Source organism: Macaca fascicularis, chromosome 14 (genome assembly GCF_037993035.2).
Source record: "Macaca fascicularis isolate 582-1 chromosome 14, T2T-MFA8v1.1".
Taxonomy (NCBI): domain Eukaryota; kingdom Metazoa; phylum Chordata; class Mammalia; order Primates; family Cercopithecidae; genus Macaca; species Macaca fascicularis.
The window spans coordinates 110103078-110121382 of record NC_088388.1 but is presented as its reverse complement, the minus strand read 5'-3'; the positions used below and the strand labels follow the sequence as shown (position 1 = coordinate 110121382).

Genomic DNA, 18305 nt, shown 5'->3' with positions numbered 1-18305 from the left:
AGAAAAGGCACATTCCACCTTCTGCCACAGCTGGAAGGCACCGATGCCATATCACCATTGCGCCAGTCAAGTAGGCCTCCTCACCAAACCTTTAGACCCTAGGTTCACAGAACTGTGTGACTATAATCTTTGGTCCATGGCAGAGACATCATTAGTCTGTGCATGGACTAGTTGTGTATTTATTTTTAATGATGTAATAGGAATCATGAAACCATGACTCTAAGCAAAAGCTAGGACCCTGGTAACACTCTAAAGTCTAAAGGTGTGGTATCCTCATCATCCCCTGGCTCCCTCAACTGAAAGCAGTTATCATACTGAATCCTGTCTTCAGCATTCCCTTGCTTTATTGAGTTTTAAGAAATGTACAGAAAAGTGCACAAATCTTAAGTATAAAGCTCAATAAAATTGAAGTTGTTCTCTAAAAACACGAATAAACTAGATAAAATTCTGGCAAGGTTTATTCTGATGGGAAGAGACAGAGCGAATAATAATAGGAATAAAAAGGGAACAAAGCTATAGATGCAGCGGGTATTTTTAAAAAGAACATCCATGAACAACTTTGTGACAACAAGTTTAAAATATGAAATAGACAATTATCCAGAAAAATAAAATTTAAAAAATAGACTTAAGAAGAAACAGAAGATCTGAATAGATCTAAAACTACCCGAAAAATTGAGGCTGGGCACAGAGGCTCGTATCTGTAATCCCAGCACTTTGGGAGGCTGAGGTGGGAGGATCACTTGAGGTCAGGAATTAGAGGCCAGCCTGACCAACATAGCGAAACCCCATCTCTACTAAAAAGAGAAAAATTAACTGGTGGGGTGGCATGTGCCTGTAATCCCAGCTACTTGGGAGGCTGAGGCAGGAGAATCACTTGAACCTGGGAGACAGAGTTTGCAGTGAGCTGAGATCATGCCACTGCACTCCAGCCTGGGCAACAGAGCGAGGCTCTGTCTCAAAAAAACAAAAACAAAAAACAAAAAAACAAAAACAAAAAAATAAAAAACCACCAAAAAAGCCGAAAAAAATTGGATCAGTAATCAGTAATTAAGAATTTAATATCCAGCTCCTCCAGACAAATAAACACAAACAAAAACCAAAAGCTTATGATGTAGTCTGAATTTTTGTATCCTTCCAAAATTCAAATGTTGAAATCTAATTTCCAGGGTGATGTTGTTAAGAGGTGGGACCTTTGGTAGTGATTAGGTCATAAGGGCTCCACTCTCATGAATGGGGTTAGTGCCCTTATAAAAGGCACTGAGGGAGCCTATTTGCCCCTCCTACCCTTCCTCCATGTGAGGATGCATCATCTTTGAAGCAGAGAGTGAGCCCTCACACTGAACCTGCCATTGCCTTGATCTTGGACCTTCCAACCTCTAGAACTATCAGAAATCAATTTCTGTTGTTTATTAATTACCCAGTCTGAGCCATTTTGTTACAGCAGCCTAAATGGACTAAGACAACCTAACAGATTCAGGGGATTTTACAGGTGACTGCTAGCAAATACAGAACATAGAATACTATTATTATACACATGTTTTCTGTGATGCTGATTGTCCATGTTGGAAATTACCTTGCTTTGTGGGTAAGATTCAGCCATGGCTGCATGAACTTAGGCATGGCCTACCTAAGTTCTCAACGCTTCAAAAATAATATTGTGGGGTCTTAGAAATATGTAACTGAATTTTTGGCTTCTTAAACATTTTCCTAAACAAATAGTTGAGCCACAGTTTTAGTTGGTAAAAATAAGTACTGGCTACTTCAGAGGAACATTTCTTTTTTCTTTTTCTTTTTTTTTTTGGTTTGAAAAGAGCAAGTATTCCAGATAAATGTGTCCTTTGTTAACCAACTTCACTAATCAATTCATACCACTGGTTTCAGAGCAAAATGTTTACAAACTGCATAGAAATTACCAGAATCAGTCATGTGGCCTAATTGTGTCATATTAGTCCTCTTCCTTGGTAGTTACAGTGTTTTGAGAGATGCAATTCAGTCTAAGTTATATGTAAGTCTACATTTTAATGAGCCCTGTTATAGTAGATTCTACTGTGTTTTGTTCAGAATTTAGATCTTGCCTAATTATCGTATTTCATTTTTTGGCATTTCCTTACTATCTGACTTCACAGCTCAAGTAATAGTGACCTGATTAATTAATTAGTGGTTGTGGATTGTTAACTTTGTTTATGGGTCATTGCTCTGACAGGTATTTTTTAATGTCTTGTAAGAGCTAACATGCAAAGAGTTTCCTACTTTGGCTAAGATGGTCTTGGTGCTATAATTATTCATTCAGTCAGTCATTCAGATGTCGGTTCATTCATCAGGCATTTATTTTTGTCTTCTGTGTATCAGGCACTGTTAGGTGCAGGAGACACAAAGCCTTGGCCTAGAATACCTCTCAGTCTAGAGGGAGATGTGAACATGCCCCTAGATTTATTACACAGACTAGGATAAATGCTATTACAGAGACAAGAAGAAAGGGTCAGTGCTGTGCACAGGAGGGAGGAATTAATTCTGCTTCACTGGGGAGGTAAGTTTTGAGCTATATTTTGAAGGATGATAAAAAAAGGTGGGTTGAACAGTGGAACTAACAAATGCAAAAAAATGAATTTCTTAAATTATCTAGAAATTGGTTATAACTTCAGTATGGTAGGAGTATAGTGTACAAGGAGGAGTTTTGGGAGACGAAGTTAAAAAGATATTTTGAGGACTGTATTAGTTAACTACTGCTGTGTAACAAATTACCTCAAAACCTAGTGGCTTGAGAACAACAAATTATTTCACAGTTTTGGTGGGTCAGGAATTCGGGAGTAGCTTAGCAGAGTAGTTTTGGTTTGGAGTCTCTCATGAGGTTGCAGTTAAGATACCAGTTGGGGCTGCAGTCACCTTAAGGTGTCAATGGGGCCGGAAGAGCTGCTTCAAAGGTGGCTCACTCACATGCCTGGCAAGTTTATTGCTGTTTTGTTGGCAGAAGACCTCAGCCTCTCATCTCATGGATCATTCCAGAGGGCTGCTCAGGAGTCCTCACGACATGGCAGCTGGCTTCCCCGAGAGCGAGTGATCCTAGAGCATGTAAGGCAGAAGCCATGTCTTTTATGACTTGGTTTTGGAAGCCACACACTTCCATGTCTACAATATCCTACTGGTTACACAGGTCAGCCCTACAATATAGGAATACAAGGAGGCAAGGATCATTTGGGGGTCATTGTGGAAACCTGCTACCACAGGAGCATATTGTGAAATGCCCCGTGTGTAAGGCTCAGGAGTTTGGATTTGCAAAAGCTTTCATGAGGAAGCCAGTGGAGTTTGTTATTTAAAATAACATTTGTGAAAGCAATATATGTACAGTGTAGACAATTTGGAAACTATACAGAAGAACAAAGAAAAAAATACCCACTATCTTACCATGCAGAGAAGATCACTGTCAACATTTTAATTTATTTTCTTTCAGTTTTCCCCTGCTTATAGGGCTTTTATACTTTTTCATTTTGTTCCATAATGCAAGCAGTTTTTAAGTAACTAAAAAAGCATGGAGTTTTTTCTTTTGTTGTTGTTTTTATTTTTTGAGACAGTCTTGCTCTGTCGCCCAGGCTGGAGTGCAGTGGTGCGAGATCGATCTCGGCTCACTGCCACCTATGCCTCCCAGGTTTAAGCGATTCTCCTGCCTCAGCCTCCCAAGTAGCTGGGACTACAGGTGCCCGCCACCGCGCCCAGCTAATTTTTGTATTTTTAGTAGAGATGGGGTTTCACCATGTTGGCCAGGATAGTCTTGAACTCCTGACCTCATGATCCACCTGCCTCGGCCTCCCAAAGTGATGAGATTACAGGTGTGAGCCACTGAGCCTGGCCCAACAATGAAACTTTTTTAACAGAGTAGTTTAAGCTAAACTGGGGTCTTGAGAAAGCTGTGACAGTGACCAGTGAAGAGTCTGAGAGATAATGGCAAGGAAATGGTGATGGAGTTAGAGATAAAAGTGTTGGAAGAAATTTCTGAGCTGGAATTAATAAAATTAGGTGACCAATTAGATGTTCAGAGTGTGGAAGGGAGATATTCAGGATAACTCTAATATTTCTGGAGCACTAACGAGATTTGTAGTTGGCAATATGGGAGCTTCAACTTAAAGTCACCAGCTGTATTAGCCCCTAACAAGAGAGTCAGCCTGTCCTTTGAAGCTTCGAAGGCAGGCATTGATTTTTCCTCTCTGGTTATGAAAGTCCTAGATGGCATCTTTTTCCTGTATAAGGCTATTTTGCCTACATTGTAAATCTGTTTTTTAGTGTAACCACCCTCATTAATGATCTTAGCTAGATCTTCTGGATAACTTGCTATATTAGCACTTTCTGCTTCACCTTGCACTTTTGTGTTATGGAAATGGCTTCTTTCCTTAAATCTCATGAACCAGCCTCTGGTATGTTCAAACTTTTCCTCTGTGGCCTCCTCGCCTCTCTCAGCCTTCATATAATTGATGAGAGTTAGGGCCTTCCTCTGAGTTAGGCTTTGGCTTAAGAGAATGTTGTGGTTAGTTGGTCTTCTATCCAAACCACTAAATCTTCCACCATATCAACAATATAGCAGTTTCACTTTCTTATTTTATTTTTTTTGTTCACTGGAGCAGCACTTTTAATTTCCTCAAAAACTTAGCTTTTGATTTAAAGTGTGATTCTTCCTTTTGTGTGAACATTTAGAGGCCATGGTAGGACTATTCATTGGCCCAATTTCAATGCTGTTATATCTCAGGGAATAGGAAGACCAGAGGAGAGGGAGAGAGATGGGAGAATGATTGGTCTGGAGAGTGGTCCAAACATACAGATTTATTAAGTTTTCCATTTTGTATGGGTACAATTCATGGTGTCCCAAAACAATTACAATAGTAACATCAAAGATCACTCATCACAGATCACCATAATAGATATAAGAATAATGAAACAGTTAGAAATATTGTGAGAGTTGCCAAAACGGCACAGAGACAGGAAGTAAACACGTGCTGTTGGAGAAATTGCACTGATAGATTTGCTGTATGTACAGTTGACACGAACCTTCAATTTATTAAAAATGCAATATCTGGCTGGGTGTGGTGGCACATGCCTGTAATCCCAGCACTTTGGGAGGCTGAGGTGGGCAGATCACCTGAGGTCAGGAGTTCGAGACCAGCCTGGTCAATATGGTGATATCCCGTCTCTCCTAAAAAAAAAAAGAAAAAGAAAAAACTTAGCCAGGCATGGTGGTATGCACCTGTAATCCTAGCTACTCAGGAGGCTGAGACAGGAGAATCCTTTGAATCTGGGAGGTGGAGGTTGCAGTGAGCCGGGATCACGCCACTGCACTCCGGCTTGGGCAACAAGAGCAAAACTCCATCTCAAAAAAAAAAAAAAAAGCAATATCTGTGAACTGCAAAACAGCACAGCAAAGCACAGTAAAATGCATATCTAATACATACAGGTATACATACATATGTAGGCATACCTAGAGGCATATATATAGTACGATTATATTAGGCGTTATAACAATCACCAACGTCTTTGAGGAGCTTCTAAAGAGTTTCTTTGGGAATCCCGAAAGATGGGATTTTGGGATCCCTCCCATCTGAGGCCAAAGAATCCCACCTGATTCTTTTTGCCGTCATCCTCAGTAATGGGAAAATCTCCCAGAATTCTGCCCCTTGGTCTGTGCCTTTGCTTTTCATGTCCCTGGCTGTGTGCCACAGGGGTCTTCTTGTGATAGGTCACTCACACTCAGCCACTTAGAATGCAAAAACAAGCTCTAAGAAGATACTGGGATAAAAGAATATAAAGGTACAAAGCATAATTGGCAAAATTGACACTAGTGAATACAGCACTCACATCTCTAACCGTGTGTGCAATTTTACATCTGATTCGCCTTGATTATGTTCACCAGTATGAAAACCAGGGCTATTTTCTTTCCCATTTTCATCTCCAAGGAATTAAAGTCTTGCTCTTAAATTTATCTCTGGTTCCAAATAAAAGCTGTGGTTTCAACAGCCCTCTGAGCATTCAGACCCCCTGTTCTATTTCTCTCCATTTTATGAATTGGAAATTTCTTCCTGGTCACAGAGTTTCTGTTCAATTAGGGGCTATTACCTTGGTTCCTATACAGCAACCAGAGCCTTCTTGATTCTCCCTGTATACCCCTCTAGCCCTCTAGTTCTTTCTCTCTGTCTTAGTCTTTTCTTCTTCTTCTTCTTTTTTTTTTTTGTTTGCTTTCTGACTTCAATTCTGCCAGAGCTCAAGATTTTCTCTTCAAATCACAATTTATTTCCTTCTCTTTTTCTTGCAGATTCTAAAAATGGGTTTCTTTTCCTTTTCAACATAATCCTGCCTGGTCAGAACCAGCCTCCAAATCAGTGTGACTATGCCCAGCATATCCAGGAGTTATGGGGCATTTCTAAGTCTCATTGCTTCCTTAATTCAAAGAGTGGCATATAAATGAGAAGATCTGCAACCTAAATTGCATTTTCATGACTTTGACCTCAGTCGGCTTGGCTCTTCTTAAATGATAGAAGAAAACTAGAGGTTGTAAGTGGGAATTGTTTTGGTCTATAAGTAAGTGTGACGTGACTTCCATAAAGCCAATTATCTTCTTTGGGTCTCAATTTTCCCATTCATAAATTGGAGAGAAATAGAGAAGTATTTTTTAGCAATGTACATTCTTATCGAACAAGATCTTATATGTAAAACAGTTCTATATGTTTGTCAGTTCATATTTTTAACATTGACATTTTATAAAGTCAGTCACTGAAAGTAATGAATTCTGTTTTAATAAAAGGACAAATTTAAATTGGGAGAGGTGGTAGTGGAGAATGAGTGATGGATGGAGGCTCAGAGAAGCTTCATTGCTAGCAAATTTAAATTGAGGACTGACAGAGCATCTGTCTAACACCTCTCACCAAATCTGGGAGTTCTGAGAACACAGCTTGCTAACCACTGGGCTGGCTGATCTCTGAGACCTTGCTACCCAGAGTGTATTAGGCGCATGGCAGTAACTGCTTCACCTGGGGGCTTACTAGAAATGCAGAATCTCAGGCTCAGCCCAGACCCACTGAATCAGAATCTGCACTTAAACAAAATCTTCAAGTGACTTGTTTGCTTCTTAAAATTTGAGAAGTCTAGATTTAGAACACCATGTCTCAAACTTAACTGTGTGTTGGAATCACACAAAGCTTCTCAAACCTTAAGACTTCTTGTTCCTTCAGGACCTCATTGTTTTAAGGTCTGATCATTTGATCCTGCTTCTTTTTTTCCCCTAGAGGTTGACAGATGAAGTAGGCAGAAAAGGAAGTCAGTGTTTAGGAAACGTGCAAGTCACCTTTATTATCTTATTATACTACGAGAAAATCCCTAGCACATTAAAAACATTTTAGGACTGGGAGGCAGAAAAGATTATGAGGTGTCTTTGCTTTCTGAATGATACATTTTCATATCCCCTGAATTTTGAATTGTAAGCCCTATGAAAATGATAAAACAATACATAAATAAATAAATAAAGTCACAACTTGACCTTCTAAGCACTTCTTGGAAAAGCAAAGAAAAAAAAAAGACACCGTGGTAACATTATAGAATGTACCAAAGTGAAGCATCCCCAGTATAGAAATGTTTTCTGTGTTGAGGAGAGTAATCTTTGTGTAACCATATATTTTTCTAAAATATTTTATTTTATTTTAAATTTGTATGTATTTATTTAACTTTTATTTTAGAATCAGGGGAGACATTGTTACAGAGGTATATTGCATAATACTGAGGTTTGGAGTATGACAACCCATCACCCTGAAATTAAGCACAGTACCCAATAGGTAATTTTTCAGTCTGTTGCTCAGGATAATGGTCTCCAACTACCCCCATGTTGCTACAAAAGACACAATTTTGTTCTTCTTTATGGCTGCATAGTGTTCCATGGTGTGTATGTACCACAGTTTTTAATCCAGTTCACCACTGGTGGGAACCTGGGTTGGTTCCATGTTTTTGTTCTTGTGAAGAACGCTGTGATGAACATATGGGTGCATGAGTTCTTTTGGTAGAATGATTTATTTTCCTTTGGGTATATACCTCATAATGGGATGACTGGATCATGTGGCAGTTCAACTCTTAGTTCTTTAAGAAATCTCCAGACTTCTCTCGACAGTGACTGGACTAATTTACATTGCCACCAACAGTGTATGTGTTCCCTTTTCTCCACAGCCTTTGGCAACATCGGTTATTTTTTTGACTTTTTAACAAAAGCCATTCTGATTAGTGTGAGATAGTATCTCATTGTGGTTTTGATGTACATTTTCTCTGATTATTAGGGATGAACTTTTTTTTTTTCATGTGTTTTAGATTGTTGTATGCCTTCTTTTTACAAGTATCTGTTCATGTAATTTGCTCACTTTTTAGTGAGGTTATTTGTTTTTTGCTTCCTGATTTGTTTAAGTTCCCTATAGATTCTGGATTATTAGACTTTTGTCAGATGCATAGGTTTTGAATATTTTCTCCCATTATGTAGCTTGTCCATTTATTTCCTTGATAGTTTATCTTGCTGTGCAGAAGCTCTTTAGTTTAATGACCCATTTTTGTTTTTTGTTGAAATTGCTTTTGGGGACAGAGCCATAAATTATTTGCCAAGGCTGATACTGAGAAGAGTATTTCCTAGGTTTTCTTCTAGATTCGTTATAGTTTGAGGTCTTACATTTAAGTCTTTAATCCATCTAGAGTTAATTTTTGTATATGGTGATAAGTAGGGGTTCAGTTTCATTCCTCTGCATATGCATAGCCAGTTATCCCAGCACCATTTATTGACTAGGAAGACTTCTCTCTATTGCCTGTTTTTCTCGGATTTGTCAAAGATCAGGTGGTTGTAGGAGTGTGGTCTTATTTCTGGGTTCTCTATTCTGTTTCATTGATCTTTGTGTCTGTTTTTGTACCAATACCTTGCTGTTTTGTTACTGTAGCCTTGTAGTATAGTTTGAAGTAAGGTAATGTGATGCTTCTGGCTTTGTTCTTTTTGCTTAGGATTGCTTTGGCTATTTGGGCTCTCTTTTGATTCCATATGAATTTTATGATAGATTTTTTCTGGTTCTATGAAAAATGATGTTGGTAGTTTGATAAGAATATTTTTGAATCTATAAATTGATTTGGGCAGTATGGCCGTTTTAGCTACATTGATTCTTCCAATCCATTGATTGGAATCCAATCCACTGATTTTTCCATTTATTTGTGTTGTCTCTGGTTTCTTTCAGCAGTGTTTTGTAGATCTCTTTATAGAGGTCTTTAACTTCTTTGGTTAGATGTATTCCTAGGTATTTTATTTTGTGTGTTTGGCTATTGTAAGTGGAATTGTATTCATGGTTTGTAATGTTATTGGTGTACAGAAATGCTACTGTTCATTGATTTTACATCCTGATTTTTGTTCATTGATTTTATATCCTGAAACTTTACTGAAGTTGTTTATCAGTTTCAGGAGGCTTTTTGCAGAGCCTTTAGGTTTTTTTTGGCATAGGATCATATCGTCAGTGAAGAGAGATAGTTTGACTTATTTTCCTATTTGTATGCTTTTATTTCTTTCTCTTACCTGATTTCTTTGGCTAGGACTTTCAGGACTATGTAGAAGAATAGTGAGAGTGGGCATCCCTGTCTTGTTCTAGTTCTCAAGCAAAAGGGTTCCAGCGTTTGCCTATTCAGTATGATGTTGGCTGTAGGTCTGTTATAGATGGTTCTTATTGTCTTGAAGTGTATTCCTTTGATGCCTCATTTGTTGAGGGTTTTCATCGCAAGGGGATGTTGTATTTTATCAAAGCCTTTTTCTGTAGAGTGACCACATCTTAGACTTTTTACTTTTATCTTTACTCTCCTTAGCTATTGTCACTCAAAGTACTTTATTTCAACAGAGCTACTTCCCCTAAAAGTAATGCTTTTGTGCTTGTGGTCTAGGTCACAATGGGGTGACGAGCTGGGATTTGTATATTTTGTTGTGCCAGAGAAAGTTGGCCTCTTTTCGTAAAGGCTGCTTTGTCAATGAGAAGAAGCATCTGTAATTATCAGTCTTTTTGATGTGGGAAAAATCCTGCTTTTCTTTATTTGTTTATAATTTCTGTTGTAAACTGTACTTCAATACAGTTACACCTCATGAATTTGATAACATTTAAAGCTCTCCCCCGAGTTCTTTCCATTTGTATAAATGGCATGTATATAAAAGCTGAACAGGAAGTATGATGACTATTTTAGCTATTTTTACCTAAGCTAGAAAAGTACTCCTAGTGGAATTACTGTTGGCAAGAAAAATGAACTTTTCTCTAGGGATATCACTAACATGGTGAATACATGCTGTTGGGTGTCTTCTGAGGCAGCACATAAGGTTCCACTTGAATAAAAGGAACTGGGGTCTATCTGTCAGATTCGAGGGTAGCTGACAGCAGATTTTTCAATTTTAAGTCTTTCAATATTAAATATCAAATGGGTGAATAAAATATAATTATCTAACTACAGAATGGAAGCTACCACATTTAATAGAGGGAGAAATACAGCAACTGGCCATACATCTTAAGGAAACTTTGTTGTGGTATTTGTGACATCAGGTCTGTCTTTATTACAATGTTCCAAACATACTGTCTTCGACAGTGGGGAAAGCTGATTACCACCTGGTTGGATTACAAAGTGACCATGATCTTGAATAAACCAAGGCCAGAAAGTTAAAAAAAATAAGTGAAACTATGCCCTCAAAAAAAGCCCCAAACCCCACTGTTTATCAAATCAAATCAAATCAAAACAATAATAATGTTTTGCCTGTTCACTCTGATGGTAGTTTCTTTTGCTGTGCAGAAACTCTTTAGTTTAATTAGATCCCATTTGTCAATTTTGGCTTTTGTTGCTGTTGCTTTTGGTGTTTTAGACCTGAAGTCTTTGCCCATGCCTATGTCCTGAATGGTATTACCTAGGTTTTCTTCTAGGGTTTTTATGGTATTAGGTCTAACATTTAAGTCTCTAATCCATCTTGAATTAATTTTCGTGTAAGGAGTAAGGAAAGGATCCAGTTTCGGCTTTCTGCTTACGGCTAGCCAATTTTCCAAGCACCATTTATTAAATAGGGAATCCTTTCCCCATTTCTTGTTTTTGTCAGGTTTGTCAAAGATCAGATGGCTGTAGATGTGTGGTATTATTTCTGAGAGCTCTGTTCTGTTCCATTGGTCTATATCTCTGTTTTGGTACCAGTACCATGCTGTTTCGGTTACTGCAGCCTTGTAGTATAGTTTGAAGTCAGGTAGCGTGATGCCTCCAGCTTTGTTCTTTTGACTTAGGATCATCTTGGCAATACGGGGTCTTTTTTGGTTCCATATGAACTTTAAAGCAGTTTTTTCCAATTCTGTGAAGAAAGTCATTGGTAGTTTGATGGGGATGGCATTGAATCTATAAATTACCTTGGGCAGTATGGCCATTTCACAATATTGATTCTTCCTATCCATGAGCATGGTATGTTCTTCCGTTTGTTTGTGTCCTCTTTTATTTCACTGAGCAGTGGTTTGTAGTTCTCCTTCAAGAGGTCCTTTACATCCCTTGTAAGTTGGATTCCTAGGTATTTTATTCTCTTTGAAGCTATTGTGAATAGGAGTTCATTCATGATTTGGCTCTCTGTTTGTCTGTTACTGGTGTATAAGAATGCTTGTGATTTTTGCACATTGATTTTGTACCCTGAGACTTTGCTGAAGTTGCTTATCAGTTTAAGGAGATTTTGGGCTGAGACAATACCATTGTGCAAAACACTATGGTGATTCCTCAAGTATCTAGAACTAGAAATACCATATGACCCAGCAATCCCATTACTGGGTATATACCCAAAGGATTATAAATCATGCTGCTATAAAGACACATGAACACGTATGTTTATTGCAGCACTATTCACAATAGCAAAGACTTGGAATCAACCCAAATGTCCATCAGTGACAGACTGGATTAAGAAAATGTGGCACATATACACCATGGAATATTATGCAGCCATAAAAAAGGATGAGCTCGTGTCCTTTGTAGGGACATGGATGCAGCTGGAAACCATCATTCTCAGCAAACTATCGCAAGAACAGAAAATCAAACACCGCATGTTCTCACTCATAGGTGGGAATTGAACATTGAGATCACTTGGACACGGGAAGGGGAACATCACACACCAGGGCCTATTGTGGGGAGGGAGGAGGGGGGAGGGATGGCATTGGGAATTATACCTGATGTAAATGACGAGTTGAAGGGTGCTGATGAGTTGATGGGTGTAGCACATTGTGCACATGTACCCTAGAACTTAAAGTATAATAATAATAATAATAATAATGTTTTGGTAACACCAAGGAATGATTTTCAGTATGAATTTGGAAAGAATTCCCATTTTATCAATGAACGTTCTACTGTTCATCCAACACCATTTATTTATCCAACTACTAGAATGTACATTTTCTGTGTTTTTTCTTTTTAAAATTGTACCTAGTACCCAAACACTGGCCACTTCCTTTTATTGAGTAGATGATATCCACAGAGCTGTCTGTGGTCTAAACTGATGCATTTGTATTTACTAAAAAGAATTAGCCTAACATCAGAGGGAAAACATGGGTCCCCTCTACTCCTCAGAAACTGAATGCAGATCTCCTCGTCTCTGTAGGAAGAGTGGGTTATAAAGCCTGCCCGGGGAGCCTTGAGGTACTTCCAGGGCTGAAACAGCTGGAGGTGTTTGTCCATCAAAGGAAAGTGTAACCAAAACAGAAAGGAAGAGGCATTTTTCAAGAGGGGTATGACTCTGACTGAGAATGACTACTCATCTTCAGTTTAAACTTCTGCGAATTCCTGTTGAGGGGAAGACTTTTGAATAATAAAATAACTGATCTAAACCATCTGTCTTAAAAACACTCTGCTTGCCTGGAGAGACTAAATTATGCTTTATTAGGAAGGTTGAAAGTGTACCTTAAGCCAGCTTCGTGGCTAGTTACAAATCTATCTGAAAGATTTAGGATTTGTCAAGACACGCTACTTTTGGAGGAGTACCTAAAATAAACACACTGTGTAATATTAGGAATCGCAGTTGTTTATTGAATGTTCACTATATGCAAGAAAGATATAGCACAAAGTGCTTTAATTGATGTTCTCTCTTTTTATGCATTGTCCAATTCTTTATCTCTGAAACTGAAATTTGAGCCAACAATTGTCCTTCTTTCTGCCACTCTATTTATATTCACATATACTTTTCTTTTGGGCAAATCTTTAGCTTCTTGAATTAGGAACTATGTGTAGGGTACTGTCCATGAGAAAGACATGCCTTGTGCCCTTCCAGAGCTAATAGTCTAGCCTGTAGTGTTTGGCTCCTCATATGGCTCAATTTTGCTGAATGGATGACTATATATATATATATATATGTATATATATGTGTGTATATATACATATGTGTGTGTGTGTATATATTTTTACAGGTGACACGCATTTGCTCAGACAACAGTAGCTTGTTAGTGGGTTAATGAAAACAGTCTGTGTCAGGCTGTTCTTGCATTGCTATAAAGGAATATCTGAGGCTGGGTAATTAATAAAGGAAAGAAGTGTAACTGGCTCATGGTTCTGCAGGCTGTACAAGCATGGCACTGGCATCTGCTTGGTTTCTGGGGAGGCCTTAGGTAGCTTTTACTTATGGTGGAAAGTGAAGCAGGAACATCACATGGCAAGAGCCGGAGCAAGAGCAGGACGGGGAGGAGGTGCCACACACTTTTGAAACAACCAGATCTTGTGAGAACTCACTCACTATCACAAGAACAGCACCAGGCTGTGAGGGATCAGCCCCCATAGCCTAAACACCTCCTACAAGGACCACCTTCAACATTAGGGATTACATCTCAACATGAGATTTGGAGGGGATGTCCAAACTTCATCATTCTGTTCTTGGGCCCAAAGATCTTATGTTCTTTCACATTGCAAAGTACAATTATTTCTGAATCATCCCCCATGTCTTAACTCATTCCAGCATCACTCAAAAGTCCAAAGTCCCAAGTCCAAAGTCTCACCTGGAGATGAGTTTCTTTCACCTATAAGTCTGTAAAATCAAAACAAGTTATTTACTTCCAAGATACAATGGGGGTACAGGAATTGGGTAAATAATGCCCTTCCAAAAGGGAGAAATTGGCCAAAAGAAAGGGGCTACAGACCCCACATAAGTCTGAAACCTAGCAGGGCAGTTATCAAATCTTAAAGCCCCAAAATAATCTCCTTTGACTCCATGTCCCACATGAAGCACACACTACTGCAAGGGGTGGGTTCCCATGGGCAGCTCTGACCTTGTGGCTTTGCAGGGTGCAGCCCTGTGGCTGCTCTCATGGGTTGAGTTTGAGTGTCTGTAGCTTTTGCAGGTGCAGGGTGCAAGCTGCCAGTGGATTTACCATTCTGGGGTCTGGATAGTCTCCTTCCCACAACTCCATCAGGCAATGCCCTGGTAGGGGCTCTGTGTGGGGCCTCTAGCCCTACATTTCTCCTCTGCACTGCGCTAGTAGAGATTCTTTGTGGGGTCTCCACTCCTGCAGCAGGCTTCTGCCTAGGCATCCAGGCTTTCCAATACCTCTTCTGAAATCTAGGGAGAGGCTGCCAAGCTTCCTTCATGCTTGCATTCTGTGCACCTACAGGCTTAACACCACATAGAAGTCACCAAGACTTATAGCTTGCACTCTGCAGGGTGGCAGCCCAAGCTGTACCTGGAGTCCTTTGAGCCAAGGCTGGAGCTGGAGCAGTAAGGATGTGTGGAAGAGCCTCCTTAGTTGACATAGCACTTTGGTATTCTGGGCCTGGCCCATGCAACCATTCTTTCCTCCTAGGCCTCTGGGCCTCTGATGGGAGGGGTGCCTCAGAGATCTCTGAAATGCCTTCAAGGTCTTTTTCTCATTGTCTTGGCTATCAGCACTTGGCTCCTTTTAAGTCAGTCTAATAACTCTAGCAAATGGTTACTTGCTACTCTGAAGCTCCCTTGAATTCCTCTCCTGGTAATGCTTTTTGTTTCTCTGCCACATGGCCAGGCTGCAAATTTTCCAGACTTTTACACTCTGCTTTTCCTTTAAATATAACTTCCAACTTTAAGTCACCACTTTATTCCCATATCTCAGTGTAGGCTTTTAAAATCAGCTAGGCCACATCTTGAATGCTTTGCTGCTTAGAAATTTCTTCCACCAAATACCGTAAGTCATCATTCGTAATTTCAAACTTCCACAGATCCTTAGGGCATTAACGGAATGCAGCCACGTTCTTTGTTAAGATATAACAAAGGTGACATTTCCTCCAGTTCCCCCGAAAATCCTCATTTCTATTTGAGACTTCATCAGCCTGGACCTCACTGTCCATATTATTCATACTATCAGGATTTTGGTGAAAACCATTTAACCAGTCTCTAAGAAATTCCAAACTTTCCCTCATCTTTCTGTCTTCTTCTGAGCCCTCCAAACTCTTCCAACCTTGGCCTATTACCCAGTTTCAAAGCTGCTTCCACATTTTTAGGTATCTTTATAGCAATGCCACACTCCTTGGTACCAATTTTCTGTGTTAGGACATTCTTACATTACTATAAAGGAATACCTCAGGCTGGGTAAAGGAAACAGGTTTAATTAGCTCATGGTTCTGGAGACTGTACAAGCACCACACAGCATCTGCTTGGCTTCTGGGGACGACTTAGGAAGCTTCTAGACATGGAGGAAGGTGAAGTGGAAGCGGACACATTACATGGCAAGAGCAGGAACAAGAGCAGGGGGGAGGTGCCACACGTTTTTAAACAAATTTCTTTTTTTTTTTTTTTTGTGATGGAGTCTTGCTCTGTCACCAAGGCTGGAATGAAATGGTGCGATCTTGGTCCACTGCAACCTCCGCCTCCTGGGTTGAAGTGATTCTCCTGCCTCAACCTCCTGAGTAGCTGGGATTACAGGCACGTGCCACCAGGCCTGGCTAATTTTTTGTATTTTTAGTAGAGACAGGGTTTTACCATTTTAGCCAGGATGGTCTTGATCTCCTGATTTTGTGATGCCCCTGCCCAACAAATAGATCTTACAAGAACTCACTCACTATCATGAGGACAGCACAAAGCCATGAGGGATCATCCCCTATGATATAAACACCTACCACCAGATGCCACCTCCAACACTGGGGGTTACAACTCAACATTATATTTGGAGGGGACATTCAAACTATATCACAGTAATATTCATGATATTCTGAAACACAGTCCTCTAGCAAAATCACTTGATTTTTTATTTCACAGCGCTTAAAGAGAATCAAACAAGTTTATAAGAGACCACTAGAGGTACTAGAGGTCTTTGCATTAGTGGTGCATCATTGTCACTCCATTAGGACTTACTTCCTAGTCTCTAGGATGAACGCTGAGCCTCCTGTGTGGCCTGAACTATCGCTGATTTCGATATTGTTTTAGCTGTTGACTCCAGTCATTGCCACCAAGGTGGGGAGAATATAGGAGCCATGCACACCAATTTCTTATTAGTATCTAGATTGTTAAGCTCTTTAGTTTGACTTGCTCTTGGTATATTCCAGTTTTACTTTTCCTCATTTTTATATATGTAACTGTGTTTCATATAAAAATGGCCACTTTTCATATTGTGGCACCCCATTTTTTTCTCCCTTGAGTGAGTTCCTTTTCCATCTGATATGCTATCCAGAATTTTTTTTTGCAAAGTGGTCATTATTCCCCATTATTTAGGATTCTGGGCACTGAGGACCAGATGTCAACACCAACGCATTTTTTTTTTTGTTTTTTTGTTTTTTTTTTTGAGACAGGGTCTTGCTCTGTCACCCAGGCTGGAGTGCCGTGGCGTGATTGCAGCTCACTACAGCCTCAACCTATTGGGCTCAAGCAATCCTCCTAAGAAGGTGGGCCAACAGGTACACACCACCACAACTAGCTAATTTTCATATTTTTTTGTAGAGACAGAGTTTTGCCATGTTTCCCAGGCTGGAACACCAATGCATTTAATGACTGACCCTACCTCAAGCTCACTGGATTCCTGAGACCTGGTTGACATCATCACAGGAGATATATGGGGGTGTATACACACATACACACACACACACACACACACTATATATATATATATATATATATATGTGTGTGTATGAAATATAGGCTTTTGTTCAGTGAAACGCTCTACATACACACTGCTCTGTGTGGGAAACATGCAAGGGGAGAAGGAAAGACACACACATACAATACCTTTAAGGGTAAACAACTTTATCACATGTAAATGGCAATGCAGATATAATAAGCAAATGATATAATAAGCAAATTGCAATGGGAAGGGGAGAAGGGAAAATACATGTATATGTATTTATACTTACCAGACTATGGAGGATTCACCACCAGACCGGGAAGCAACAGCCTGGGCTCCGGAGTCAGTCACTCGTCCATGCACAGATGAGGAGAGGTCTCCTGAAGCATCTGCACAGTCTGGGACCCTAGGTCGTTTTGTAACAAGTTGTTTGGCATGAGGCCCAGTCATGAGGGCCCTTCACGTCTGGGCTCAAGGAACACAAAAAGGTCAACTTGTTTTGGTGATTGTCAATTGTTTTTCAATAACTAACCTACAGGAATAGATTGGAATAGAGATTTCTCTGAAGCAGCACTGGATGAGTGCCTCAAGGGGCTCACACAACTTGTTCTGGGACTTGGTGACCATTGTTTGTGCCCACTTCAATTGAGTTCAAATTTAATATTTACCTTTTCCTACACACACATACACACACACACACAGGCACAGACACACACACACATAAACACACACATGATTGAGATATAACCCAAGGTAGTAGATGTGGTTATGGTAAAATATAAATAGGACCTTCTGTGTATACTGCGATTAGCAAAAGAGAGGGTATACCAGAGAAGGCTGTGTAATTTGAACAAGGACTTTAAAAGTACGTACTTATTCCTTGTAGAAGCAGACAGTCTTCTCTAGGCAAGAGAAAGGTCTTTACAATGGTAAAGATGTGAAGAAGTTCATGGGTGTGTGTGTGCGTTTGTGTGTGCGTGCGTGCTTGGAGATGGCAGTTAGGAATGGGGAATATGGAGCTTTTGAGAAAAAAGAGAGATATTTTGCAATTCTGGGGCCTACGGAAGGTGGGAGTCAGGTTGTAAAATCTTAAAAGTGAGATAGCCCTGAGGTGATGCCTCCCTAGAGGCTAACAGATCCTTATAGCTAAACTTAACACCAGAAAATCTTCTGTTACACTCCGGGGTTACTGACTCAGGGATTCACCAACAAGCAGAACAGTGTGAACCTGAAATTGAGGGGTGGATCTGGGATTCAATAAAAAAA

General features: G+C 39.8%; 1 protein-coding gene across 1 annotated transcript in view; it reads right to left on the bottom strand.

Annotated features, from left to right (window-relative positions):
- POU2AF2 (POU class 2 homeobox associating factor 2) overlaps window positions 1-17489 on the bottom strand; it is a 106416-nt gene extending 88927 nt beyond the window's left edge. The window contains exon 1 of the mRNA XM_074015746.1: window positions 17329-17489. Coding sequence (XP_073871847.1) covers window positions 17329-17489 — 161 coding nt within the window. The remainder of the gene's footprint in view (window positions 1-17328) is intronic.
- Window positions 17490-18305: the final 816 nt, after the last annotated feature.